The sequence below is a fragment of the Elephas maximus genome, chromosome 25 (genome assembly GCF_024166365.1).
Source record: "Elephas maximus indicus isolate mEleMax1 chromosome 25, mEleMax1 primary haplotype, whole genome shotgun sequence".
NCBI classification, from domain to species: domain Eukaryota; kingdom Metazoa; phylum Chordata; class Mammalia; order Proboscidea; family Elephantidae; genus Elephas; species Elephas maximus.
In genome coordinates, this window is record NC_064843.1 from 11088117 (window position 1) to 11106163 (window position 18047).

Below are 18047 nucleotides of genomic sequence, written 5' to 3' on the forward strand. Positions count from 1 at the left end.
ACCTGACGCCACACCCTTCAGTAAGGAAAGAGTCAGCGCCCCAGGTCACTGCGTGGAGAAGGCCTAAATGAAATGATGTTTGTTTTTCCTAAACCTGAAATTTAGAGAACCCACAGTAAGACACGCAGAAGGAAAAGACACCAACTAATTTTGTTCAAGCAAGTAAAAGTTTTTTTTGTTCTTTTGCTTTCACTAATTATTAAAGATTTAGAAAACCTAGGCTAACACAAACAAAAGGAAGTGGTATCCACCAGGGGTACTTCCTAAAGGGCCCTGTTAATTATCATTTAAATGCAGCTCTAGGGAGGGGCCCTCACCTGGCGGGGAAGAAGGCAGATGCCTGCTGCAGTCAAACCTCTGGCTTGAAACCCGACTCCACTGCTTCTGCACAATGAGTGGCCGGGGCGCCTCAACCCCTGGCCTGCGTTTCATTGTCCAGACGCTCAGTGGGGTGACAGTGTGCACACCTGCCTGGCAGTGCCATCTCCCGGCTTTAACGGGAAAACACACCTGACTGAGTTCCCACCCAGTGCCTGCCACGGTATCCGCCGCTGCAGCCTGCAGGTCACCGTTCAGCGGAAGGGCCCACAGGACGGAGAAGCCACACAGCTGCAGTCTGCCACTGCCCTTGGTCAGGAGGCTTCTGGGTCGCTAACACACTGGACTCGAATTTTCCCACCCATAAGACTGGGCTCGCTCTGTTCTGAGTTTGGGGGTGAGAGTTAAATGAGATGATGGATGAAAACTCGGTGAGCTGAGAAGCCTTGTGCGGGTGCTGGGGGCTGTCGCGGGGCAGGACTCAGCAGCTCCTTACTAAGGACTGGGCTCTGGGTCGCCCCTTACCTTCTTGCCGTCAAGTCGATTCCAACTCATAGCGACTCTACAGGCAGAGTACAGCTGCCCCATAGGGTTTTCAAGGCTGTCGTCTTTATGGAAGCAGACTGCCAGGTCTTTCTCCTAAGGAGTGGCTGGTGGGTGTGAGCCTCTGACCTTTAGGTTAGCAGCTGAGTGCCTAACCAGTGTGCCACCAGGGCTCCTCAGGGCACTGGACTAGGCTCCAGGACTGGCTGGCACTTGACAGGCACAGCCCCACCCTCGGAGCAGAGGTCGGGGCTCTTCCCTTCCTGGCAGGTGCTTTGGGTAAATGACCTGCCATCCTCAAAAAATCCCCATTGTGCAGATGAGGATACCGAGGCTCGGAAGGCTAAACCACTTCCCCAAAGCAACCTAGCTGTAAGTGACCAAGGTAGGCTTTGAACCTAGACCGGTCTGGCTGCAAAGATTCTGCTTTCCCCATGGAGAGTTAACCACGTGTAACCCACCCAGTGCTTGGAAAGGAACTGTAATGATTCCCCAATCAAATTCAGTTGTTGAGATTTTTAAATTCACATACGTACATACACATACATGCACACATACCCCAGACCTACAGATTCTGAAATTACTTTTTTGGAATTACACAGATGTACATTTCTTAGAAGGAGGCCTGGTGGTGCAATGGTTAAGTGCTCGGCTGCTAACCAAAAGGTTGGCGGTTGAACTACTGAGTGGCTGTGCGGCAGAAAGGCCTGGAGATCTGCTCCCACAAAGAAAAGCCTGTGGGGCAGCTCTCTTCTGTCACATGGGATCACTATGAGTCGGAATCGCCTCCAGGACACCCAGCAAGATATTTAGAACGGCCGTGCCAGTCCCTACTGAAAATGTCGACTCTGGTTTTCCTCCCAGGCGGCGGTGAGTGAGGAGTGTGTCCCTGTGGACCAATTTGTTGAACACTTACTCCCCAGCCTCCTGAGCCTAGCATCGGATCCTGTGCCCAACGTACGGGTTTTGCTAGCCAAAGCCCTAAAGCAGACACTATTGGAAAAGGGTACGTGGGCTCCGTTCCTGAGTTTACACGTTTTAAACTTTACCCGTTTGTTAGGCAGCAGCTAGATTTTCCCCTTTCGAAGGGTATTGTGGCAGACTGGGTGATGGCAGACCTAAGATACATGAACGTCAATTACTGTGTTACGTTTTAGGCACAGTGACTTGTAGAAATGAACGTAGCTCTGTTGACATTCATAATCCTTTGTGGAAAGGCAAAATATGACATAGTCTTCTGGAAATGAGGGAAACTTTTATAAATTCCAAGTGACCAGACAGGAAGAGAGATTAGGAAAGGTTGTAGACTCTGGCCTTAACTACTATTAGCTTTTTTAATGGTATTATTTTGTAGTCAAAAAAACATTTACAGCCCAACCTAGTCAGTTATTTTAAACCTGAACAGGACTTAGTGTGAGATCGGTTTCCCTCGACTAGTTCATTTCTACACCACGTACCTGGGAAAACACCTTCCACCTGCCCTAGAAATACATTTCCTGCCATCCCACCCCCTCTACCCTGCCAGCAGCCCACTCCTCCTCGAGTCCACATGTTGCCAGCCCTGTTGTATGATAAAAAAAAAAAGGGAAGAAAAAATGATTTAAAATTTTTTTAGTTACTCTAATTTTATAAGATACGCATACTTGTTCTTGAGAGCCCACCTCTAAAATTTAAGATATACTCTTTGGTTAAAGTAGTTTTATCATCTTAGGGGGCTTAGGCACACACTTATTCCGTGAATAGTGACTTCTTGCCCTGAGATGTGGTTTTAAGAAAAAAAAAACAGAGTACGTTTTAGAACACAGTTCATGGCACATGTGACTCAAGCTCGTGTTTTCTCTTCAGCATATTTTAGAAATGTAGGTAACCCTCATCTTAAAGTCGTGGAAGAGACCGTCTTAGCTCTGCAGTCAGATCGGGACCAAGACGTTTCCTTTTTTGCCACCCTCGAGCCAAAGCGGCGGAATATCATAGACACCACTGTGCTAGAAAAACAGGATTAGCTACTCTGGTCAACTGCAGTCTGGTCATTTGTGCTGGACACGTTCGGCTTAGCGTAACTTGAAGGGAACTAATGATTGTATCATACCTGCTGAGAGAGAACGGATTTCTTAAACTTTCCTGACAAGCACTCACATGACCCTTTTTCCTCCGTCTGCAGCCTCAGGGGCTGACCCAGGGATCCTGGGCCTATTCTGGGCTCCCTCTCTCTGAAAGTCTCATCTGGAATGGCCTGGGAAAAGGTTACAGCACTAGGTGGCTCGGTGTGTGTGGGGAGCCATAAGTTATCAGATGGTCTGCTAGCGAACGGCCTTTCTCCATGACATAAAGTTTTATTTAAAGCCTTCCCCCTCAATAAAGTAGTTTATTATAAGCTTTAAAGCCTTTCACAGACATCCATATTCGGCTTCCCTATAAAATATGGTTTATGGTGTTATCTTTTATCTTTAACTGAAATACCATACATATGTAAATAACGCTGCACAGGAAGAAATATATTAATGTAATATTAGCCCCCTATCAGTATCAGTATCAGTGAACAGAACAAATACATCATTTAAATTTATGCTCTACTTGGAGTTGCTGGAAATTATAGCCCAATTTGTTTATTTTGAAAAATGCAATATTTTTTTTTTAAATCTACTACAGAGCGATTTATGGCAGTCCTTCTGATACTGTGCTTTGATTATAAACTGTACTTGGGACTTCAAGCACGTTCCCTCTTCTCTCTTCTTCTACAGCATATGTATGGGCTCTTGATAGAGGCTTCCGCCAAAAGGCTTTTCCCTTTCATATGGATACATTGTATGTCTGAGAGGGAAATTGATGAATGGAAATGCATGGGCACTGACTTTGCATCTCCTGCTTCAGAATCTTCACACAAACAGGAAGCCGCAGCTCCATCAGTCCCTTACTTGTTCCACAAACACCAGTGGTCTGGGGTGTTAAATTATCATACTCTTCAAATTGACTTAAGTGCACGGAACTTATTTTCTGCTTTTAAATTTTAGACAAAGAGAAAGATGCTCTAGAATTTAAACAGGTTTGTCACTAATTACTACTTCAAGATTCTGTAAACATGTGGTTGATTTTTGCATACATGTGTGCTCAGATTACTTGGCTTATTTCTGTTGCCATGTTCTCAGAGGTGGGGACAAGGGAGGAAAAAGAACAAGCCATTTGGGGTTCACGAGCTAGCTGCAAAGGGCATGGAAGCTATTTGCATTCTTCTCTTAGTTTTTTGTCCCCTTGTCTTTTATTTCTTATTTTTTGTTTTTATAATATTTCTGAAGCTATATATTGAACTTCCCGGAAAACAGGATGTTATCTCCCCTCCCCCAAATTCCATTGAGCTCATTCTTTCTTTTAAAAGAAAGGAAGGAATCTATACTGTGCCAAAGAAAATAAGGTCCCTGGGTGAGAATTTCAAATTGTAGCCCAGGAGCATTTGGGCAGCTTCACAAAGAGGGAGTTAATAAACTGGAGGCTGTCTATTTAAAAAAAGAAAAGAAAAGAAAATTCATCCATCTCATTTCAGTAGTTGCCAAAAGTGAAGAGATGGAGATACTGTTTTGCTTTGGTAACAAGCCATTTTACTTTTGTTCATTGCCTAGAAATTGAGATTGTCGAGTTGTTAAAAGCTGTCGACCTAGCAGCAAACAGAATTATTCAACTGGAATCTTGTATTCCGTGCAGAACTTAATTTTCCAATAAGGAAAAAAAAATTAGCTTCAGTTTGTGTTGCCGTGTGTGGAATCTGTACACTGAATCACAACGGGCTCCTAGAGCTTGTAGGCAAAAACAGGACTCTATGGTAAAAATAGTTTTTTTTTTTTTTTATGGTAAAAATACCCCAAATTCCAGTGTATGCGTTAGCGGTTTTCTATAATTTCATACGAACGCTGCGCCAATGTAAAGGTTTTTTTTTTTTTTAATCACATTTCTTTACAAAAAAAGTCTTTTTTTAAGGCTTACATTTTACTGTTTTTTGTTAACAACTGAGATTTTTCGAAGATCTTTCCGCCCCAGCCCCCGCCACGGTTTTATCTTTTGTGTGTCGTTCCTTTCTCATCACTGGTAGGTAGAGCTTTTGTGTGCTTGTTGTCCGACCGTCCGTGTAAGCTTCCTGTTAACTTCAACTCTTGTCCTCCTCTGGGTGAAAGAATAGCAAAGCCCAGATGCGGTTCCCACCCACAGAGCTGCTGGAAAAGCACCTGAACGATGAACAGGACAGCCGCAGCCTCTCCCCAGTGGACGTTTCCCCCTTTCTCACTCCAAACGTTCGAGAGCATTTTCAAACGTGATGGATTTCCTTACAGCTCTCGGCTCGGACGTGACGGTGTCGCTCCCTGCCTCGGGGTGGCCCCGGTGTCGGGCGTTCACCGTCCGCCTGCTGCCCAGATTTGCTGGAGTGAGGAGGCGTATTTCTGAAATGGTGGTGTCTTCATTCGTGCCGGAAATAGGACTTTGAAGCCTGACTAAAAAAAAAAAAAATTTTTTTTTTTTTTAAAGACTGCACTTCACAACTCTCGGTAGAATGCACGCGATGGTGATTTAGAGCATTATTCGCGCATAGTTCCTCTGGGTGTTTTGCTCCGAATTATGCAAAAATTGTATTTTAAACAGGGAAAAAAGGTAACGTTTTCCTAACAGCGGCAACAATTGTCCGTCCGTTCGAGGAGCTGGGGACGCGCGCTTGGCCTGCGCAGGGGCGCCAGGCTGGAGCCGGGCGGGCCCGGGTCGTCGGAGCGCGGCCCCTCGGCGACTGCCTCTGTGTTTCTCAATAAATCTCCCGATTGTTTTATGACGTGTCCGTGCCCTCTGCCGTTATTCAAGCGCCGGCTCCAGTGTCCACGGTCCTGTTCATTGCAGGGCCGCCCGGGGGACGCGTTGGCGCCCGGGCGCTGGGCGTTAAGGGGCTGCTGGGCCTTGAGAGCCGTCTGTCCGTCTGCCCACGCGGCTCGTGAGCCTCGCCGTGTCTCCCGGTGGGGGCGGCCGGGCTGGGCCGGGGTCGGAGGCCGGCTGGGCGGGGGCGCGCGGGCAGGGTGGCGATGACGCGGGGCCACCGCACAGGGCCCGGGTTGACGCTCTGCGGGCCCTGCGGGGGCCATGCGGCGGACGGCGGAGGACGCGGGCTGCAGCGGGGCACCACCGGCGGCAGGGCGCGGGAAGCCAGGAGCGGGCTTCGCCGGCCGGCCGCCTAGCCCCACGCAGCCTCTGGCCCGGGCGCGCGGCTGGAAGGCACAGCTCGCCCGCAACCCGCGGGCCGCGAGCCCGTCGCCCAACCGGGCCCCCGACGCCTTCTCCATGCGGGTGCGGCTGGAGGAGACCGGGGAGGTGTTCCGTGTGACCAACTGCCGCAGCGACATGACCGTGCGGGAGCTCAAGGAGGAGCTGGACCTCATGGTCGGCGTCCCCTTCAACCTCCAGCGGCTCCAGTACCTGGACCAAGGTGGCCCCTGTCCGGACCCTGCCCCTGCCACAGCCCTCCTCCCACCCAGGGGCCACCCAGCCCAGATCCGAACCGGAAGCCCCAAGGGGAAGCTGCCAACTTGAGGACTCCCAAACCCCTTTAGTTAGGACTCTGATCTCAAAATTAGTGTTCCTTCCCTCTCAAATCCCCAGATCCCTTGGCCATGTAGGATTGTCCCAGCCCCTCACAAACCCGGTTCACATTAGACCCCACATCTCAGGGCAAACCCTGTCCATAGCAGGATCCTAATCCACGAAAGAAATCCTGCAAGTACCAGGACCCCAGTCACAAGGTAGACTGTCTCCATCAGAGCTGCCCCCCCTGACTGAGCAAATGCTGCCTGGGACAGGACCCAAATCCCAAAGATGGCCACCACAGCAGGACCCCTGAACCTCAGATCTTATGCTCTCCATGTCTTCATTAGGACCCCAAGTCCTAAAGCCAATCATGTCTGCATCAGACTGCAAAGCCGGAAAGAAAGCCTATTCTTAGCAGGGCCCCAAAACCCAGGGCAAACTTGTCTGCCAGGACCGCAAACTCAAAACAAATCTCATATCCCCAAGATGAACATTGAACATCACAACCCCAACTCCTCCAGCCAGCCATTCCCATACAAGGACACCAAGGCCTGAAACAAATTCTGCCCATCTCAGGATCCCCAAACCTACAACATACCTGCCCCAGACTGAACCCCACATTTCTAAGCTGACCATGACTCCCCCTGAACCCCAAATTCTCCAGCACCTTTGTCCACACAAGGCCGCCAAAGCCTAAAATAAACCTTGCCTACCTCAGGACCCCAAAACCCACAATATACCTGCCCTCAGACTGAACCCCAAATCTCTAAGCTGACCATGAGTCCCTCTGAACCCCAAGTCCCCCTACACCTTTGTCCACACAAGGACGCCAAAGTCTGAAACCCCGCCCACCTCAGGACCCCAAAACGTACAACATAGCTGCCCCAGACTGGACCTCAAATCTCCAAACTGACCATGCATCCCTCTGAACCCCGAATTCTTCAGCAAATTTATAGGGACGCCAGTGCTTAAATCCTTCCCCAGTCCTCAGACTAACCATGTGAATGTTAGAACCCCAGATCCGCCAGCAACTCTGTGTACACAGGGCCATCAGAGCCCACCTCAGGACCCCAGATCTCTAAGCAAAACCTGCCCACACTGGAACCTCAAATCTCCAAGCTACCCCTGGCTGCAGGGTAGAAGTGGACTCTACCCACACCATGATCCTAAATTCCAGGGCAGTGGTGCCCAGTTCTGAGCCCCCAATCTCCAAACTATTTGGGCACCGGGACCAAATGAACCTCGCCCACATCTGGACCCCCAAACTCAAAGCCAACTCTGCCCAGATCTAAAAGCCAGTTCCCCAAGCTCACCATGACTACCCCAGAAGCCCAACCCCAAAGAAGTGCCTTCATAAGGACTCCAAAAGATAAGACAAACCCTGCCCACATCAGGACTCCAAAACGCAAGCTGAACCTACCCATGTCTGAATCCCTTACCCCTGCACAAACCCTGTCTACATAAGCTCCCCAAAGTTAAAGGTAATTTTGTTCATGTGAAGAAGCCAAGGGTCAAAATAAGCCTTGCCTACACGAGGACCCCCCCCCCAAACTCAAAGCAAACCGCTCATATTTGAAACTCAAATCCCTTAGTCAACCTTATTCATATCAGGACTCCAAATTCCAGAGCAAAGCCTACCTATATCAGGACCCCAATCTCAGAGAAAATCCTGTCACCATCAGGAACCCCAAATCCCGAGGCAGACTTGCCCTATTCTTGCCCCCCAGTTACCACACTATGTCTATATCAGAACCCCAAATCCCCAAACAAGCCCTTCTCGCAAAAGGACTCCAAATTCCAGAACCAACCCTCCCCACACCAGTACCCCCGAACCCAAAGCAAACCTTGCCTTCATCAGAACCCCCAATCCAGAGCAAACTCTGCCCTCATCAGGACCCCAAGTCTCATGTCTGAACCTCAAGTCAGTCAGTCAGTCTCAGAATCCAGGTCCCCAGCTGTGTTCTAGTTCATAGCAGGAGCTGAGAGCTAGCCCATCCGGAATCAGAACCCAGCACCCAAGGCTCCCCATGGCTAAGTCAGGACCCCAAAGCTTCCTGTGCAGACAAACCCCACATGGTAGCTGCCCAGTGGAGGTCAAGGACTCTAGAGCCCGTCTCTGCATCAGTCTCCTTCCCTAGCCTGAGGACTATGGCTGTCCGTGTCCCCATTCCTTACAATATTTAGGATATGAGAATAGGAGCAAAGCCCCTGGGCTCCATCATCTCCCTACCCGGTAGAAATCAACACAAAATACTTCAAGAAAATGAAGATTAAAAAAAAAAAAAAATCTCTGGGCTGCTGCACAGAGAATGTGAACAGCTGATATTGCAGAGAGACTGCAGTGGTACTGCAGGGGCCGGGAAGAAATGGAGACAGACCGAGATCTGAGAGCTGCCTGTCTCCACACCCTGCCCTTGCCCAGATTGCCTTCCAGGGCTCAGTTTCCTAATCTGTACAGCAGAGCCCTTTCCATGAGCGGATGCTCAGTCCTAGTCCCCCTGCAGATAGGGATGACTTGAGAAACACAAACATGTCTATTGAAGGCCAAAATACCTTCCCTTGCTCTCTTTGATATAGGCTAAGTATTTTTAATGATATGCTTTTTTTCCTATATGAGTATTTGAAAGATGCACCGGGGCATTTTTGAGGCTTCATTTGGAAAGAAATGTACTGTATACTGAGCCTAGTCTGTATTTAACTGTTAAAAATGAAGTGAATTATTTAAAGACTTAGTAGGAGTCCTAAAACAAATAATTTGATAATTATGCATCCTGAACTGCAAATGTCTGGCACCCCTTCTGCTAATTTATTTACATGGATGAGCTATGCTGAGCAATAAATTCAGGAATACTAAGAGGGAGTTAAGGAGCTGGGGTAACTTAACACTGATGTCACAATCCTACCACTCAACAAGCACTTAGCAACTGTGAGACGGTTGACCCCTCTCTGCTGTTGCAATCCTTACTGTTGATGGCAAATGAGAGAAGGTGCTACTACTATGTTGTTAGAAGAAATTTAGGCTACTGCTCTAAATAATCAGCTAGTGCCTCTACTACCCACTCTAAGGTTGCTGGGAGGACCGGATGAGATAATGTGTGTGAGAACCTTGAGACAGACAAATCTAGAGGGGGTTAGCAGATTCGTAGACGAGGGTCAACCTTACACGTCTCTCGCTAACACTAATAATTTATTTAGCTGGTGATAATTAGTATTTGTCTAAGCCGAAGGCAGTTGCTGCCTGCCTGTGCAAAGAGAATGTGCTCTGATTTCTGTAAGAAATAACTCTTGTGTTTCTTGGGGAAACATAGCTTTACTCAATGTTTTCAAAGTGGTTAGGCTGTGAAATTGTCTGACTTAGACTAATTACTGATTATCCTTCATGTTGGAACCACAGATAGGAGTTTATGAGTCAGTGTTCCCTGTCTACATCCACCCTCATGAGCTCTGGTAACCCAGTGGTGCCAACCAAGAGATGAACATGAAAAAAGAGGGGTGCTGCAGGGAGGCAGGTCTGGGTGCAATCCCAGCTTACTAGCTGTGAGAGCCACTTCCTAGCCACGGGAGCCTCAGGCTGCTCATCAGCAAATGGAGATACAAACCTACTTCTTAAGAACATAGGTAAAGTACTTAGTAGCAGGCACTGAAGTACCTAGAACAAGTACTAAAGTACTTAGCACAAGTGCTAAAGTGCTTAGCACAAGTGCTAAAGTACTTAGCATAAGTGCTAAAGTACTTAGCACAAGTACTAAAATACTTAGCAGAGAGCAATCATTCAATCATGAAACCAAGAGATTTATAAATTCCATTCACTTGGAATATGTGATCATTAAACCTGGGCATAGCTGAACCTTTATCCTTGTGGCGTTGCTTATGAAAAAAGCAAATTATACCATTATTCTTAAGCAAGATTATAGGTGGCCATGTAAGACAATGTGTACGTGTGTGTATTTAAAAAGGTCAACTAAATACAGTTATACTTTCTTGAAATGTTCTGTAATTTCCTCCTACTAATTCTGATGGTCTTCCCCACAGAGTAGGAATTTATGAAGTCTGAGTAGATCCGTTATCCTTTTCCAGTAAGGTTATGTCGTAGACAAAAGGAGCTCGAACACCCCAAGTTCCAATGATGGTGAAGGTCAACATTAGCTTCTGACATTGCCATAAATTCTCAGCTGGGATGATTTTGTCAATGTCTGCAGACATTCTTGTTCGTCATGACTGGGAAAGGGATGCTATTGGCATCTAGTAGGTACAGACCAGAGATGCTGTTAAACATCCTACAGTGTGCAGGACTCCCCCTCCGCCACGAAAAACTATCAATTTCCAAATGTCAGCAGTGCGGAGGTTGAGAAACCACATGGTAGCTAGGATTCGGAAGAGCCAACAAATTTTTGTCATTGTTACCCTTTTAGCCAGCTAATGACGACATTACGCATAGTGAGTACTTTAGTTCAACGTATATAACTTGTATAACAACATTGTGTTGTATCTGTAATATACAGTTACTTCAAGTTTAAGTAGTTCTATTTGTAGAGTTTGCCTTATAAAAGGACTTTCCCGACTCATGTATTTTTTTCTCAGCAGAACAAGTTATAATTACAGAATTTTATAAATCATTGCCATTGTTTTGTTGTTGTTTGGCTTCTATTTGAGCTGAGCCAAATTAATATTGTAAAAGGCATTAACAACAACACACCGGCTCATGCGGAAACATCAAATGAGATTGGTGTTCATGGTTCTAAAATTATCTTTGTGGTTTCCAAGGTCAGATAACCTCTTAACTTAAACAGTGTAATGGTTTATCTTTAATACCCTTTTTTTTTTTTTAAAGAAAAAAATTATCCCCGTAGGAGTTTTGATGGATGACGCTACATTAAAGTTCCATGATGTTGTTCCTGGCGGGATTATTTCATTATGTATCTGGCATTATGATGGATGGACAGAACTGGTTCTGGCGTCTGTGGAAGGGGACCCCAGTAAGGTATTTTCATGCTTCTTTAAAAGGGTATTATATTTTATGAAGCAACTTAAGCTGGGGAGGGGAGGAGACCCACATAGTCTTTCGTGTGACTATCTGAGCAAATAAAAGTTTCAGAGTAGGGAAAAAAGATAACAGGGACTCGCGTTCTAATGATCAAATCCATTCAACCGGTCTGTTTGTGGTTTCACCGTGTTGGTTTATTTATGATTCATAACCCACCCCAAAGGAACCCAGCAGTGCATTTTCTATTCATGCGTATGTTTTGTAAAGTTGAAAGCTCAATTTAACATTTAGTGAAGAACTGCAAATGCGGATAACTCAGAAATGCACGGCCCCAAGCTGGGCTTCATGTGCAGGGCTAGGACGGTGAAGAGATGGGAATCCCAGGTAAACGGGCAGCAGGCACTGCCAGGCCTCCTGCTCACTTCTCAGCTGGGCTCAGGGGATGAGTGGGGGGTGGTGGCAAAGAAAACATTGAGTATTTACCCAACCGTGAGGATGACTCACTTCCATAAGAGGTGGCGTAAAACATCTTTCTATAAAAGGTTCAGACGCAAAGCTATGAGGTTGTAGAGAAGAGGAGACAGAGTCTACTTCCAGCTGGGAAAGTGGTCAGGGAAGGCAGAGTGCAGGAGGGGTGTTGGGTTAGGTCTGGGAAGGGTGGCTGGGTGAGTGATGGGGGAGGAGAGCTGGGATGGCAGCAACCTCTCTGTTGCTGTTGGTGTGCAAGAGGGTCTGGAAGGGAGGGAGGATCCCATGTCAGCTGTTTGCATACTCTTTCCATTCTTTCCCCACTTTCTCTCCTTTTCACCCTCCCCAGTCTTCTCCTACCAGTGGTTGAGTCCATCCCGGACATGGGTCAGAACTGCCATCTCCCTTGTCTTATCTCCTCCTACATTCTGCTCCTTCCGCTGCCCGCACACCTGACCCCAACATCTGGCACAGAGTTCCTCCTTGATAGAACCCATAGTCTTCCTCCCTTGCCCAAAGATGATTATCTTACGGGGCCATTATTCATCTGCGAGTGGAGTTCAGAGTGTTCCAAAAATTAAACAGAGACAATGGGTACAAAAATAGATCGGAAGGTCAGAATCCACCAAGTCTCCAAAGAATTTTGTTCCCCTCTGGGGAGGCCATTTCACGTAGGCTAGTGTCTTCCTTAATGGCCAGAATCACCTTCCTCTGGACACCCAGAAAAGCTATTTTCTGTCTTCAAAACATTGACAGGAAGAATTTCCTGCCTCCCAAGCCTGACGGGTGGTAAATTAGTATTTCCTGAACATGTGGAGAGCATTAGACAACGTCTTCCCCAACCCTTCCCTGGGTGTTTTCCAACCTTTCAGTTAGGGTTTGCACCTATCTGTTTCCATCATGGGTCTTAATCTGGTATTTGAATGAACCTTCTCCTGAAGGTCCAGCCATCCATCTAGCAAATATTTCTCTACTTCTCAAGAGAAACTTGAATTCAGGGTATGGTAATCCATGTCTTGCCCAGCTATCATGTCTAGGTATTACCGAAGATTCTTTGTACCGAACTACAAATTCGGAACATTTCAAAGGCAAGCAGTGGAAGAAATGGACATCTCAGAGAGCCTTCGTGGCATTGTATATTACATCACACAGAGGTCACTTCGATGCCGTACAATACCTTCTAGAACATGGTAATTTCCGTAGAAAGCTTAGCACGTGCAAAGGTTGGGGTCTGTTGGGGTAGAGAGAAGGGTGTGGTTTATCTGCCTGGTCACTTCAGTGCTGGTCTTCTGGCCCCACTTCTTATCAATCACCAGTCACGGTCTCCATTGAGAACTCTGGCTTGGGCACATTTCTTAGGATGTGCCAAGTAGAGGCTGTGTTTCCTTTAATGGCCCTGTTGCAACAAGATTCTTTCCGTTGCAGAGAGATGAAAGTTTCAGGACAATTAAGATACAGGGGGCAGCCAAAATGGTGTCTTGGGTCTTTCCGACCCAACACACTGCCAAGGATGTTCCCTTGTTGCCTGCATTATTTCCAGGCCCACCTAGAGTTGAGATCCTGCAATGGTCCAACAGGTGTTTACCCCAAGCTGGCATTGCTCTGTTGGTGGTTGGCAGGCTGGCCGGTCTCCTTTCTCTAAACATTCAATTATTTTCCTCTGGAGATATCTAGTCCAAACTCTCTGTTAACATCTCTTCCACCAAAGGGCAAGTTTCTTTCTCTGAAGAAACAGAGTTTTTGACAGCATTGTCTCTAAATTAAGGGGACTGGCATGAGAAACTCTGCGGGAGCACACTTCATCTTCCCTTGGTGTGGTATAATTTTTGGTGAGAGACGCCCACCGACTGAGGCATAGACTATATAAGAATATCAGTCAATAGTTGCAGACCGCCCACGCACCTGCTTCTCGGGAAAAAGGAAGAACGTGTTACATGATATTTGGCCACTGGTTTGGGGCTCAGGGGGCCTTACCCAAGGGTCTCCCATATCAACCTGCCTCCCGATTAGACCTGCTTCTTTCGCACCTGTGTGTGCCCTTGACTCAGCCTCTGTCTACTCAGCCTTTGCTTCTACCAAGCATGGTGGGAAGACTCTTGGGCAGAGGGAGATGGGGCCATGTGCTGGGCGCACTGACCTCTGCATTGGTTAAAGTTGCCCCAGCTGTATCCTTTCCCTTTCTTCCTCCCATGCCATCCTGTGCTCCCCTCGTTGGTAGACGAAATACGGGCTTTCCACAGCCCAGCAGTTCTTTAAGCTCATAAAAAGCCATTTTTTACACTGATGGAGCTGAGATGTATTTGAAAGCGCCCGTTAAAAAATTCCAGCTGGCCCTGCAAAGTTTTCTGTCCTCAGAAGATAGCCTGCTGAGCGGAGGCGCCATGGCCGACGCTGGTGTTACGAGGGCCTATTTAAAACTTTTGCCTCACCCACCAGCCATAGCTCATAAAAACTGTCTCCCGAAATGTCAGCTGGATTTAATTGAATTGCCTTGTTTTCTGTGTCATGGTATTTGTTACCCAGAATTTGATTCAATTCAACAAGTCTGTATCGGCCACCTGTCATTAGCCTGTCCACCTGCAGCAGGCGGTGAGGAATTCAATCGAAGTGGGATCCGACCATGAGTCAGCTGCCCGTCGTCTGTCATTTGCCAAGCGCCTGTCTTTTCTAGGCATTGCTCTACGTGCTGGGGGTGAAAGTAGCCGAGACCAAAACAAGTGTGTTCTCTGCCCCCCTGGAGCCCATAAGGGGCAGCCAGCAAATTATGACAAACATTTCCACAGTCCACCATGTACAGGGCGCTCGGAAGAAGTCGACTGAGCACAGACAGAGGTCTCGTGGGGGCAGGGTTAAGGACAGTTTGCTTGAGGAAGTGAATGAAATTTAAAGAAGGGTAATAGTCTGGAAAATAATGGGCGAGAGAGAGAGAGAGAGAGAGAGAGAGAGAGAGTGTGTGTTGCCAGCAAAGGGAACAGTGAGTGTGACGGGCCTGGGCTGGGATTTGTTGACGGAGTAAAGAGAGAAGGCTGGCATGATCGCAGAATGAGGTGGAGGGGCTTCAGGGGTGAGGCTGGACTTGTGAGGGGCCGTAGGGTAAGACAGAGCAGTAAGAACCTGGGCTGCTACCCCAAGGACAGTGGGAAGCCAGGGAGGGGATTTGAGCAGGAGCTCAATATGGGCAGTGGGTTGACGGTAAGGAAGCCTCCCCCCATTATTCTCAGCTCAGACAAGTGGTGCTGTTGCGGTCAAGTCAACTCCAACCCACAGCGACCCTACAGGACAGGGCAGAACTGCCCCACAGGGTCTCCAAGGCATTAATCTTTACGGAAGCAGACTGCCACATCTTCCTCCCTTGGAGAGGCTGGTGGGTTCGAACCACTGACCTTTCAGTTAGCAGCCGAGTGCTTAACCACTGCACAATCAGGCAGGGGATAGTTGCTTTTATGTAAATTTTTTTTTGTGGTCAATATGTATGTCACGAGATGTTTGACATTTCAGCCGTCTTCACTCACGCAGTTCACTGGCATTAAGTACATTCGTCACGTTGTTCAGCCATCACCCTGAATTGTCCCCAAATCATATGGTCACCCTGAACAGTGGCTCAGGGTCCCCTAAGTGCTGAGACCTCCAGGTAGGGGTGAGGTTTCAATTCTTCCAAGAACTCCCTTCACATCCTCGGCCTCCTTGGGTTTCTGTTCTTGAAGTGTATTCCACGGCCAGGATGGACCCCTCCCTCAGCCTGCTTTTTTGTCTTACAGGCGCCAACTGTTTGAGCAAATCACCCGTGGGCCGGACCCCCCTGCACGTGGCCGCAGCCATGGGCCGGGTGGACTGTATCAGCCTCCTCCTGGACCACGGCGCCTCCATCAACGACAAAGATGCCAGGGGGGAGACCCCCATCTCCATCGCCCGCCGTCTGAACCGCAAGCAGAGTGAGCGGCGGATGTTCCTCATCCACTGGGTGGCCAAATCAGGAGCCAAGGGCTCCGCGGACAAGGCCGCAAAGAAACCGTCCCAGCGAGCCAAGTCCCCACCGGGCTCCAAGAAGCCCCAAACATAGTCCCTATTGGGCACCGAGTCCCCATCGGGCATGTAGCCCCCACCGGGCACATCTGCCCATCAGCCTGGACTCGGGCAACTTTGCCGAGTTCAATTCCACAGTGGCCCTTGGTCGTCGGCACAGCAGGAAAACATGGCAATTCATCTGAATCAAGCACGAAATGATCTGTCCTGTTTGCAAATGACCCCAGGAGGGTGTTGATGCAGTGGGCCAGTTTGTGGTCATTTGGTAATCCATTACGGCCCTCACCGGCTCTGATGCTGGCCCTTAATGCTAAGCTATTTCTGTGTTGTATCCAGGAGCGCTGTTTGGGGTGATGGGAACCAATTACCTCCTTTCCCTTCTGGAGGTCGTCTAATGCATCTGTATAATAGGAGTAATAACAGTAATGATAATGGCACCATTGTTACTGCACAAAACTAGTGCCAGTGGATGTCAGAAGGTCCTGTGCACTGGGGGCTTGCGTTTCTGTTCGTCAGACCCAGGGGACGAGATGCTTCCACAGCTAATAATGTTCCAGAAGTTTCCTGGAGCCAAGTCTGAGGGGTCTGCTTCTTGAGTCGGGGGGCAGAAGGGAAGCTGGTGGTGGGGGCGGTGAGGAGCAGGGGGGAGCTTGGTTCTCCAAACGGGTCACCTATTACTGAAGAATCGGCAGTTGGAATCCATCAGCCATTCCGAGGCAGAAAGATGTAGCAGACTGCTTCTGTAAGGATTTACAGCCTGGGAAACGTTATGGGGCAGCTCTACCCTGTTCAATAGGGTCACTACGAGTCGGAATGGACTCGACAGCAACAGGTCTGGTTATTTGTTTAAGGAGCCCTGGTGGCGCAGTAGTTAAGTGCTCGGCTGCGAACTGAAAGGTTGGCAGTTTGAACTCACCACCTGTTCCTTGGGAGAAAGGCCTGGCAGTCTGCTTCCCATAGGAAACCCTATGGGGCAGTTCTACCCTGTCCTACAGGGTCACTACAAGTTGGATCGACTCAACAGCAATGGGTACACATTACAATAGCTCTTGGCTTTGTGGGTGTGCCTGAGGAGCCCTGCCTGCCATGTGGGTGCCAAAGTGAGCTGGCTGTGGGCGACAAGAGGGACCGGTGAGGACTAGGGTGAACTGAAGGACATGCCCTTGTCTGAAGAGTCTGCTAGATCTTTCCAGAACCAGAAATCTGGCTTTTTACATGACCACTCCTGGTTTTTGAACATTGACTTGAATTTTTGAAGAAAGTGGTGTGAACCGGAGTGAGAAGATGTGTGGAATGCTTATGGGGTTGCCGGTTCTGGTCACACTCAAATCTGTTTCACTGGGAAACGTGGTGGTTGCTGTTAGTTGCCATCGAGTCAATTCCAACTCATGGTGACCCCACGTGTACAGGGCTGAATGGTGGTCCATAGAGCTCTCAGTGCTGTGACCGTTCAGAAACAGATCACCAGGCCTTACTTCCGAGGCACCTCTGGGTGGGTTTGAACCAACGATTCACTGTTTGTGCCACCCAGGGACTCCTGGGAAAAGTGGTGGAGACAACGGAAGACTCACTGGAACATTCCATGGCTCTTCCTAGGTGATACGTATGGTCCACCCTCCAAACCTCCCAGAGCCCATTTAGATCCTAAGACAACAGCCAGAACCAGAATGTGCAGCCGTGGCCTCTTAAACAGCGCCGTTCCATGTTTAGGGTGATGGAGGACGGCACTGCCTCCTGGCTGTCTTCTCTCCGCTTTGTGTCCCAATAACTGGATTCCACTTTTTAAAATTAATTGGCCGAATTTCCTGCTGTCATAGCAAGTAAGATCTATGTTGATTATGTGGTTTTACACTCCGTAGATGTGGCCATACCTAGCTCAGCAATCTGTTTGACAAATAATAGTCGAGGGGAAAAAATAGCTCAGCATCAACTACGTCAAAACTGGGATCTTGTTTTTGGCAGACAGTCTCCAAAGTCGATAGGCAGCTATTAAATTACCCTGTCCACCAGGTCAATTCATTTAGCTAATGGGGCGTGCTGGGAGGGGCACTAGGGGCTCTCTTAACTGAACAAGTGGGGCTGCTCTACGTCGTGTGCTCGCCAGGAGCTTTGCTTATGCTGTCTTTGTGGTTAGGCAAGCCAACTGCCTGACACATGTCCC

At 48.3% G+C, this 18047-nt stretch overlaps 2 protein-coding genes across 7 annotated transcripts in view; both read left to right on the forward strand.

Annotated features, from left to right (window-relative positions):
• Positions 1 to 4700, forward strand: part of LOC126067813 (serine/threonine-protein phosphatase 4 regulatory subunit 1-like) — a 107190-nt gene extending 102490 nt beyond the window's left edge. For all 6 annotated transcript variants that reach the window (XM_049870061.1, XM_049870064.1, XM_049870066.1 and 3 more), the window contains 2 exons: positions 1726 to 1867; positions 2707 to 4700. In XM_049870061.1, coding sequence (XP_049726018.1) covers positions 1726 to 1867; positions 2707 to 2864 — 300 coding nt within the window. In that variant the 3' untranslated portion in view covers positions 2865 to 4700. The remainder of the gene's footprint in view (positions 1 to 1725; positions 1868 to 2706) is intronic.
• A 1270-nt stretch (positions 4701 to 5970) lies between these two features.
• ANKRD60 (ankyrin repeat domain 60) lies at positions 5971 to 15923 on the forward strand. Its single transcript, XM_049870084.1, has 4 exons — positions 5971 to 6313; positions 11262 to 11392; positions 12888 to 13053; positions 15622 to 15923. The coding sequence occupies exons 1-4, from the start codon at positions 5971 to 5973 to the stop codon at positions 15921 to 15923; spliced, it is 942 nt and encodes a 313-aa protein (XP_049726041.1).
• The last annotated feature ends 2124 nt before the right edge of the window (positions 15924 to 18047 follow it).

Bases quoted from the DNA above. Each gene is read 5' to 3' on its own strand.
- ANKRD60 (XM_049870084.1), top strand. From the start codon at position 5,971: ATGCGGCGGACGGCGGAGGACGCGGGCTGCAGCGGGGCACCACCGGCG. The intron at 6,314-11,261 runs GTGGCCCCTGTC...TTATCCCCGTAG, and splicing joins GCTCCAGTACCTGGACCAAG to GAGTTTTGATGGATGACGCT. The intron at 11,393-12,887 runs GTATTTTCATGC...TGTCTTGCCCAG, and splicing joins TGGAAGGGGACCCCAGTAAG to CTATCATGTCTAGGTATTAC.